General features: G+C 47.2%; 1 protein-coding gene across 1 annotated transcript; it reads left to right on the top strand.

The window, feature by feature from the left end:
• Positions 1-1,539: 1,539 nt before the first annotated feature.
• fzd1 (frizzled class receptor 1) lies at positions 1,540-5,082 on the top strand (the record flags this gene model as incomplete). Its single annotated transcript, XM_084337011.1, has 1 exon — positions 1,540-5,082. One exon carries the CDS (start codon positions 1,540-1,542, stop codon positions 3,196-3,198), a length of 1,659 nt encoding a protein of 552 aa, XP_084193137.1. The 3' UTR covers positions 3,199-5,082.
• Between the last annotated feature and the right edge of the window lie 6,275 nt (positions 5,083-11,357).

Raw genomic sequence — 11,357 nt, 5'->3', positions numbered from 1 at the left:
TACGGCTCAATACACACAATTGTTAAGGGGATGCAGACCAGAGAAAGACTTTCGTCTTGTTTACATCAGGGTCCCCCATTTTAAATTCATAGTGATTGTCAACAACCTTGATTGTTGATTGTGCAAAAATACAAATAATAAAATACAGCAATGGATGGATTATCCATTGGGGGGTCCAGGGTGGGGGGTGCGAGCAAGAGCATAATGTGTGTAGGGGAATAGATAGCAGGTATTAGGGGCATATCTTGTATAAGACATTTATTTAAACAGTGATTTAATTTGATGTGCACTGTTAACAATGCTTGTATATCTAATCGTGTGTTGTCATGTTTGTTTATGTGTATGTTTAAAAAATAATAAAAAAATAAAATACTAAATAATAAAATACAAATAATAAAATAGATAGATATCATAGAGTAAACATGATAATAAAAAAAAAAGTAATAAGAATAAAATACAATGTTTACAATGAGTAATATCAGTTGTAGTGAGCGGCATGATTCGAGCTGTCAGAGTATTGCAGGTGTACAGTTGAAAGCCAGCGAAAGGTGAAGGACCCCGGGGCCCGGTGGACGGTCCGTGGACGTGGTGTCCCAGTGAGAGGAACCCAGTAGTCTGGTCTCTCTCTCCCCGCGCTGCTCCCCCCTCTCTCTCCCACCGCTCCCCTTCTCCAAGCACCACAGTGGAAGAAGCTGAGCTTGAAAGCCTTCGGATCCCCGGGGCTCACAGAGACAAATGACTTTCATCCCTTCCCCCTGGGGCTCGGGAGTAGAGTGAAAAGATTAGGGCTATTACCATGGCGCCGGTCGCTGGTTCCTCTTCAAAATACATGATTGTTTGTGACGATACGATAATAACAAATAATAATAATGTGTTATTGTCACGGTGGTCGTTTATTATTTGTAAGGCTATATGAAAAATAACTATTTATAGGGAGATGTTTTCGGTCGTCACGTTTGCCATTATTCAATAATAGTAAGAAAGTTTTCGAATATAACTCAGAGTCGAGACCATTTTTATTCATAAGAGAGAGAGATAGAGAGAGCCTCCTCAGTCCACACGCAACGCGTTACGAAAGATGTGGACCTTCCCTGAATCTTGCCATCTGTTTAGTCCCTCCCTTGTTTCCATATGAAGGAGAGAGAGAGAGAGAGAGAGAGAGAGCACGGAGACAGCAGGGCGCCTGGAAACAGGTTTGGACGGCGGCGCTGGAGAGCTGACACAACGCGCCGGGCAGCTTGAGGAACCGCAGCTCCACCGAGACGGAGTGTGTCTGTGTGTGTGTGTGTGAATAATATCATCCAACGAATTTCCATAACACTATTTCACTTCGGTATACTTTTTTGGGGGGGAGACCCGGTTGAAATAATCACCGGGGGGGGTGCGTCGGTAAAGAGAGACCGAGGTACCGAGAACACCGAAGTATTTTCACGGCAGAGGAAGAAGCCAACGGAGCGGTAAGGAAGTGGCTTTCTGACCGGGGAGGTAGTTTGGGAACAACCCGAGAAAAGTATGGCTATGGTGCGTAATTTCTGCACAATGGATTACAACAAACTCCCCCGTGTGTTTTTGTTCGCGACCGTATTGCTGAACGTGGGGCTTTTCCGCGTAATAAACGGACAGCAGTACGGTGACCGGGGGATGTCCATCCCGGAGCACGGCTTCTGCCAGCCCATCTCCATCCCGCTCTGCACGGACATCGCGTACAACGAGACCATCATGCCCAACCTGCTGGGCCACACCAACCAGGAGGACGCGGGGCTGGAGGTGCACCAGTTCTACCCGCTTGTCAAGGTGCAGTGTTCCCCCGACCTGAAGTTCTTCCTGTGCTCCATGTACGCGCCGGTGTGCACGGTGCTCGAGCAGGCGCTGCCGCCGTGCCGGTCGCTGTGCGAGCGGGCGAGACAGGGCTGCGAGGCGCTGATGAACAAGTTCGGCTTCCAGTGGCCGGAAAGTCTGGCGTGCGAGTCGTTCCCCGTGCACGGCGCCGGTGAGCTGTGCGTCGGGCAGAACATGTCGGACAAAAGCAGCGCGCCGGCCCACCCGACCCCGGACGTCACGGAGCCCCCGTACGAGAATCGGAATGTAAAGGGACAGTTCAAGTGTCCCGCTTCTTTGAAGGTGCCCTCTTACCTGAAATACCGTTTCCTCGGACAGGAGGATTGCGGCGCGCCCTGTGAACCGAAGAGATCTCACGGGATGATGTATTTCAGCGAGGAGGAGTTGAAATTCGCCCGGATATGGATAGGCATCTGGTCGGTGTTGTGTTGCGCCTCCACCTTGTTCACGGTGCTCACCTACCTGGTGGACATGAAGCGCTTCAGCTACCCGGAGCGCCCCATCATCTTCCTCTCGGGCTGCTACACCATGGTGTCCATCGCCTACATCGCTGGCTTCCTCCTGGAGGACAAGGTGGTCTGCAACGAGCGCTTCGACAACGACATCAGGACGGTGGTGCAGGGCACCAAGAAGGAGGGCTGCACCATCCTCTTCATGATGCTCTACTTCTTCAGCATGGCCAGCTCCATCTGGTGGGTGATCCTGGCCCTCACCTGGTTCCTGGCGGCGGGCATGAAGTGGGGCCACGAGGCCATCGAGGCCAACTCGCAGTACTTCCACCTGGCGGCGTGGGCGGTGCCCGCCATCAAGACCATCACCATCCTGGCGGTGGGGCAGGTGGATGGCGACGTGCTCAGCGGCGTCTGCTTCGTGGGCGTCAACAGCGTGGACGCACTGCGCGGCTTCGTCCTGGCGCCGCTCTTCGTCTACCTCTTCATCGGCACCTCCTTCCTGCTGGCGGGCTTCGTGTCGCTCTTCCGCATCCGGACCATCATGAAGCACGACGGCACCAAGACGGAGAAGCTGGAGAAGCTGATGGTGAGGATAGGCATCTTCAGTGTCCTCTACACGGTGCCCGCCACCATCGTCATCGCGTGCTACTTCTACGAGCAGGCCTTCCGGGAGCAGTGGGAGCGCACGTGGGTCGGGCAGACGTGCAAGACGTACGCCGTGCCTTGCCCCGTCCAGAGCCACCCGAGCATGAGCCCCGACTTCACCGTGTTCATGATCAAGTACCTGATGACGCTCATTGTGGGCATCACCTCCGGCTTCTGGATCTGGTCCGGGAAGACGCTGAACTCGTGGAGGAGGTTTTACACGAGACTGGCCAACAGCAAACAGGGAGAGACCACGGTGTGATCTCTCACCTGTTAAAAAACCCTGGGGGCCTCTCTCTCTCTCTCTGATGCTGGGCAACAACGTCACACACACAGAGAGACACACACACAGAGACTGCTGCGTTCATTGACAGACTGAATGATAATCTTGCCAGAGACACTCATTGGTATATGATGTTTTTAATGTACATAAACATTTTGTGAGATTTTTGTAAGTATATATTTGTATTTAAAGATCAAAAAAAGTTTCTCCCTTTTTGTTTAAAAACAAAAAAACAAAAACAAAAAAAAAAACTTTTTTTTTTCATACTTCTTGGGACATAATGGAATTATAACCTACTTGTCATGAAGAGCCAGCTGAGCATTAAGGATCCTAAGGTCTTGTGACCTAAACTCGCTTCTGGACCCCGCTGGGAGAGGATTGTTTATGTCTTTGATCAAGCGGGACTGCCTGTGAACATTGGGTCTATTCTAGGCAGGGTCCCGTGAAAGGCTTCCTCGTGGCTCTCGGTCTTATCCTGATTAATCGGCTGAACTTTTTTTTGTCCAACTGTACAAGAGCTCGAAAATGCCTGGTTAAAAAAAAAAAAAAAAAAAAGAGAGAAAAAGATCAGCATTTTCTTTTTTTTGACAAGAACAGAGATATAGGTTTGGGGATTGTGTGCCGATTGTGTAGCCAACATGGTTCATTGTTACAGCTGTTTTTTTTATAGCCTGTACCTCAGGCTCAGAGGATAACATTTTGCCCCCCCCCCCAAATAAAGCACAAATAATTGCACCAAAAATGTAAGGTGGTCTTTTTGGTGATTTTTACAAAATGATAATGAAGTTTTTATATAATAATAGGGTTTTTCATAAACGGTCTTCATTGTACTTCAAAATGAAGAGGAAATCTCTGCCCGTCAAGGCGGGCAGTTTTGGCTCATGTTGGTGCCTTATATTTAGACTTTCCCATAGTGCTGTGGAAGAGATGCAAAGCTTAAATAATTGGGGGGCAAACACACATCAGCTGCACTGCACAGCGACTCAAAGACAGCTGCACTGCTCAGCAAGTCGAGACAGCTGAAATACCAGCCCTGCTGCAGCCTTTTCCAAAACTAGCTGTGAGTAAATCTATAGTCGGCTAAAGATCATTAAACAACAACAAAAACAGTAATGTTGTCAATCTTAAAGATATGACTATACGACTAGATGTATTACACAATTGGAAAATGTATTTTTTTTATTAGACATTCAAAATATGCATTGCAAACCTAATCATATATTTCAGATTGTATGTTTTTTTCTTCTTCATTTGATAGGATATTCATTGCTGATGATTCGAATACTTTCTAAACGGGTGACATGTTAAAGGCCATGACTGTGAGGACGGTAGATTTTTAAAAGTAGTCATTTCTCATTCCGCGCATTGATCACCTCTGTGCTAATGAGATGCCGGTGGATGCAGCCGGGATAGGAGAAGCTCCACCTCTCCATTGTCCTCGGAGGTGTGTGTGTGTGTGAGCGGCTCACTCTCGCCACCTGCCAGACACGTACAGGACAAAGCTCTGCTTCATCAGATAGAGAGAGCGAGGCCTGACGTTTAAGGGCAAAACAGGCCCGACCTGTAAACCAGCGACCTGGCCTGTATCTGTTCCACTGAGCCAACGGCCCTGACTTTACGCTGAAAGGCTGATCAGACCCCCCCCCCCCCCCCCCTGAGGCTTCCATCTTTTTGTCAAATTTGTGGTGCTCGTTCAAATGTGTTGACGGCTCCACTGTGCAATTACAGTCATGGCTTTGAAAACATGTTGCTTTGCGTTTATTTGTTATCAAAAGAAACTTTTATATTTATAGAGTATATAGTCTTTTATATGTATATATATATCCCGCACCGACTTTATTTGAGAATAAAAATCCCACCGTACTGTCGCTTCGTAGCGTCTTTGTTTCGTGCAGAAAGGGAACGTGTTACATTGATAAATGTATGTAAAATGACTGCAGCCTATAGCTGGAAAGTTGTCTTAATGGGGAACAAATTTGCAGTCGGCCGTCATCTTTCACCCCGAGAAGGTTTATGATCAAACTGCCAAGGAGAACAATTTAAAATACGACATGCTCCAGCCTCTTTTCCCCCTGGCTCCGTGTTGTTTCCTAATCAAATGCAGGTCTCTGGCTTAAAGCTGAGGTGGGTGGGAGTATTCTGCATCGTAGGAATGCAGTCAGGAAAAAAAGAAAAAGAAAACCCTGAGAGGCCTTGGTTATAACGCAGGCATTGTGGCTTCAGCTCTTAAAATAGCACCCTGACCCCCGTGTGGCAGTCGCATGCACGGGTCAGCTGCCACACCCGTCGCTGCACGTTTTTTCCTCGATTGTTTTGTCGCTCCGGGGGGGGGGGGGGTCGCCGTACTCTTCTCTGTCGACGCGGTTATCTTGGCGTCGGTGATGTTTTTGAACTTTGAATTTGATCGATACTGTGAACAACACTTGGGTACCTGGGAAAGCAAAAGTGACAGGAATGGAATTAGCCCAGACAGTCTCTCTCTCCATGGTGTCATCTGTCGGGGTGACCGCCCAGACGGGCCATCTCTCCACGGCGCGGCCTGTCAGGGTGACTAGCTCTTGTTGAATACTACAGGTTTAGCAGGAAGTCTTTGTATCGCATGCACACAGTGGGCTGCTTGTGTGTTGCACTCTGTTGTTGACTTTCTGTTCTGTGACCAACAACATTTTCTCTGGAATGCTGGGAGATGTAAGAGGAAAGGAATGAAGGAATGAAGCCCGAGAGAGTCGGTAGACCCAAGAGGCATTTTCTACATCGTACATTCACACCTTTACAGTTGTTTTATGGAAGGATTGTGACGGACAAGGTGGGAGAGCCAACCAGGGTGATTACCAGCCCATCTTTATTACCTGGCAACATGGTCTCATCAGAAAACGTAAATAAAGTACTAATCGGCCACAGGAAAAAAGGTACATAATGTACGTTATGTTATAGCCATACATGATATATTTACGTTTCCGATGGGCAAAAAAAAACGGCACAACTGGGAGTCAATCTAACGATGCTTGTGATGGGGGGCAAGTGCACTCAACACTAGACCAAGAAGCCACCCACCCTGATGGAAAGACAGCAATATTATGATGATGGTTCATTTGAAAGTTTAACGGTTATGGTTAAGATAGAAAGCTAGGGTTAAGGTTATTGTTAGTTTAAGGTAACAGTGTGGTTAAGGTTAGGGTTATGGTTAGTTTAAGGTAACTGTGGTTAGGGTTATGATTAGTTTAAGGTAACAGTGTGGTGGTTAGAGTTAAGGTAAGGGTTAAAGTTATGGTTAGTTTAAGGTAACATTGTGGTTAGGGTTAAGGTAAGGGTTAGGGTTAGTTTAAGGTAACAGTGTGGTTAAGGTTAGGGTTTGGCTATCAGAAAAGTGTGTCTTGTGTGTGCCTACGTGGTGCAGTGGGCAAGGCGCTCGCAACGAATACTGGAGACTAGGCTCGAACAGGATGCCTCCTGCGCAGTAGAATCAAGAAGCGATGGGGGCGGGGCCCCTCCAAAGCCCAGACCCCCGACGCTGAAAGATCGAGCCGCGCAGGTGAAAAGATGCGACGGCTGTTACCTCGAGTATCGGAGGGGACTCGTGCTATGTATGACTTAGTCCACATTGCAGCCGGCTTGTGGGAGGCAAGAAACAACGTTCGAAGACAGGGGAGGGTTGAATTGGACGATATGAAAATTGGGATGGGAGAAAAATAGAAAAAATGGGAGAAAAAGTGGATAAAAAAAAAGAAAAGTGTGTCTTGTTGTCTTAAGCAGCCCGATCTTGCTTAGTATTGAACCATGTATTATTAGTATGACGAACCATCATCATAGTATTGTGGTGTTTGTATCGGGGTGGGTGGCTTGCTTTAGTGGTGAGTGTACCACAAGCATCATTAGTAAATATATCACGTATACAATACGTACATATATTTACACATGGCTATAACATAACATACATTTCCTACGGGTACTTTATTTACGTATTTTAAGCGAGATTGGGCTGTGAAATCGGTAAGATGAGAGCTCTCGATCGGTAAGCGGCGGGCAGACAGAACCACCCTAGTCGACTTCTGCTACAAGATAAATATTTATCCTATAGAAACCCGCGTATCCGGTTTCCATGCCCACCGGCGGTGACCCTGTGCGCCTCTGAGCCTCCCCGTATAGCCTACAGGTCACCGTGTGGGTGATGTCATGTATTTACACCGCTTGTTATGAAAACGCAATAGGCTCTCGCTTGTCAGCCTTGTCAGTAAACTGCTTTCTTTTTTTATTATCGCTGTGGGCGTTTCTAGGCCTGTCTGCTGTTGTTAGCCTGCCACAATGACCAATCTCCCCAGGGTGCACTTTGTGAAGAATGCCGGCTCTGGTACTAGTAAAACGGATGAAATAAACTAAACGGGCGAGCAAGTGCTAGTTTTTGAGGCTCCCGTCTCACTTGAAGAAGCGATGTTTGCTTGCTATACATGTTCTGGCCACCATGTGCTTTTAGTTAAGGGAAGTCTGCCATCTCAGTCACAAGACACACACGCACACTGATATACACAAACACACACACACACACACTGACCTTGTCATTTGATTTCCTAGAGGCTTCTGTCTCAGCCTGTCTGAGAGTGCTGAGGTGGTCATGTCTGCCATTGCCTCTCAGCCCTGGAATGACTGAGAGTTTCGCAAGAGCCATCCACCAGCTCAGGCACTCTGACGAGAAGGAAGAGCCAAGCATAATATGCATACACAAACATTTGCTATTTACCACAGTGCGACGAAGCATGGAGCTTTTGGCTTGGCTTGGCTTGGCTTGGCTTGGCTTTTTTTTTTTTTTTTTTAAATCGTGTATACGAAAAAGTAAAATCTTCGTGGCAGTAAATATACAATACAGTCACTGATGTGGTTCACAAGGTTTTGTTTTTTCTCGTTCATAAGCATTCCACGCAACGGGATTTGTGTTCTTGTAGTTGGCAGTGTGAGCATGGCTGTGTTATAATTAGGTATTGTTTGTAGCCCCAGGAAAATTGACCTCTAAACGCAACCCCCCCCCCCCCCCCCCCCCTTCAGAGTCGATTTCTATTTTAATGTTTCATATTTTTTTTGTGTGTTCACCCTCAAGGTCAATGCAATGTTTTAAAAGCTCCAGTTCTCACAGCAGCTCCCCGAATTAGATTCCAGCGTGAACTACTGTGAACTCCACCTGCCTCCCTCTCTCTCTCTCTCACACACACACCTGTGAGTGACTGACGTGTCTTTTGTTTATATACACTTCTGAGGACGACTCAGTCACACGCCCACGCGCGTGTCACTGCAGCACCGGAGCAAGTGACATCATAATTTTTTATCTCTGTCGTTCCTTCGGCGTTCTATACACGTCTCTCTCTCCCTCTCTCCCTCTCTTGCGCCAAGAGGCGGTGGTTATTATGCACATGCTTTCATATAATTTGCATTACAATTTAGATAAGGCCCTGCTAAATCCCTAAACCCGTGCCCTTATTTCTGTGCTAATGCCAATCTCGGGATTACACAACACACTGGGAGCAGAGAGAGAGAGAGAGTGCGAGGGAGAGCGAGTGTGACAGAGTATAGTCTTTTATAGGATTTCTCCCCAAGGAGTTGTTGTCAATTCCCTCGCACAAATCATAATTAAGGCTTGTGATACTTTGCGACGGAGTTATCAAATATTGCACTGTAAAGAAAGCCTGCCTCCTAACGATGTGTCAATCACATGGAGGACTCTGCCTCCAGGGATGTATGTGTGGGGGGGGTGCTTATCTGGTGCTTATCTTTGGCAGCATCGCCCCCCCCCCACCCTTTATCTGCACATGATTTCTCTACCCCTCTCCATTTACCCCCCACCCACCCCTTTCTTCTCTTCCTCTGACTGCCTCTCTCTCTCTCCCCATCCCTATAGGGTAGCTTTCCATATAAAACCACCTCCACTGAGCCAAATCCACTATTTATTAAAATTCCATTACTGTACTGTAGCCGCGCGCGGAGGCTGAACTACGAAGTACCCGGGACAGTTCTCACAATCACTCAGCGCAATTTATTCAAAGCAGCTTATGTGATATTTCGGCGTTATAACCCCCCCCCCCCCACACACACACACACACACTCACTCCCATAGCGTTTTGACACTAATTCAACGACCTGAATTTGTCTACCGTCATTTCTATGACGCAGACAGTATGAGGACGATGAGTGTCCATAAATACCTACGTATACGTGTGTGTAAAAGTAGCTCTCGCAGCCCCAATCCGACTCCCCCCCCCCCCCCCCCCCCCCCCCCCCCCCCCCCCTCCTCCTCGAGTGTGTGAAGCGGAGAGGGGCTTTAAATGTGGACTGCTCCAAACTGTTGTTGGCATACTTCTGGAGACAGGATAAAAACAGAAACTGTCCCCTCCCACATAGTTAGGCGCTCATAAAGATGAATTCCATCCCGTCTTTTTTCTTTTTAAGACCCTGTCATTTAGCTTTCCTCTCACTCACACACACACACACACAGTAAATCAGAGTCACGCTCATGGTTGTCTCCTCGTCTGCAGCCTCTTGCCCCTCGGGAGACAAAACACACACTCAGAACTGCTCTCACGACAACAAACACGTTTAATAGACAAGAGAGGATTCTGGTGTCTTATGTACACACACGTGCACACACAGCCTACACAAACAGACAAGTGTAGGGAGGTCAAACGTTTTCCTGCTGGTACTGAAAATATATATATTTAAATTGGAGACCATTATAATTGATGATGGAAAATAGCCTTTTGAGATTATTGTAAATAGCAGACAATTGCTTGCACCGCTTTGGCCGCAGTGAATTCCTAATAGGTGACGGCGCACCCATCGCTTTTTGGTTAAAAACACAAAAGTCCCAAACGAAAAGAACAATCCGATTTCACACACTTGTAGTCGAGACTCGGGGGAACATCTGGATGCAAAGACCTCGTTGTTGGCTCCTATTTAATGGGAGTAGCCATTTGAACCACGCCATTTTGACAGGCATTTCTCCAACACATCATCAACCCACAGTTTGAGTGGTTGTTTGTTCTGTTCTGTACCAGAGAAGGGCCTAAAATACGTTCTGAACAGCCTTGACACATATACATATATGACCTTGAAGACTTTGACTTAAAAATATGTTTTTAGGAACTTTCTTAGCCCATCATAACTCACAATACAGGTCTCTTTTACTCCAATGTTTATTAACACTACACATGTAAACAAACCTTGTTGCATGTTGTCAGTTTCTTGTATTACTAGTCAGGTAAGTATTTTCACAAACATTTTGTCTGATTATATTAATAGATTTCCCACCATAGAAGACCACAATAAGGCCGGCTAGCATAACATTAGCCTCTAAGCTCCAGTAGAGAGGAGTGAGGCCCAGAATTGGAGATCGTCTCAGCCAATCACAGCGGAGGCCTGGGCAGTTTAGTCACGCTGCCACTCTGAACACCATCGTGGCGGAGCTCCCGTTTGATTACATTGTGGCAGAGCCTTTGACCTCCATAACGAGTGTGTATTACAGTATGCTGTGCGAAGAGCACATAATACTGACGCCGTACGGCCACATGCGTACGTTCCCCGATGAAGCCGGAGATCCCGTCTCCGTCACCCGGTCGCTCTCTCTCTCCGGAGTGCGGCAGCGGCAGCATAAGCGGGTCCCTGGAGGGGGGGACACACAAAAAAGCAAGTTGACGAGGGAGAAGAAACACACAGATCAAATTAAATGATCCGCTCGCTCCATCCTACTCCACGAGTATACTTGAGGTCGAGCCGAATGAAACTACTATGCGAGCATGAAATATCCTAATGGAAGCCGTCTGTTTTCAACCTCGAAACAGTTCTCTAAAAGAAGTGAAGATAAGAGCCCCGCGAGGGAGAGAGAAAGGCCGCACCGTGCCTGGCTACGGTTTCACGTCCTCCCCAGAGGAGAGAGAGGAAGAGGGAACACAACTGTGACCGTGGGAGCCAGGTTCCTGCTGGACACACTTCAAACGGGTTGAAGTGTATAGGTATATGTATAAACTGCATGGAAGCATGTACAATAATGCTGTATACTGTATATTTATTTATTCTTACCGCATATATATTATATATATATATATCCATATCTAACCTGCATATAATCCTTCTATATACCTACTTATATGCCTGCATAT

The sequence above is a fragment of the Notolepis coatsorum genome (genome assembly GCF_963971535.1).
Source record: "Notolepis coatsorum genome assembly, chromosome: 19".
NCBI lineage: Eukaryota > Metazoa > Chordata > Actinopteri > Aulopiformes > Paralepididae > Notolepis > Notolepis coatsorum.
This window is presented reverse-complemented; position numbering and strand designations above follow the sequence as displayed.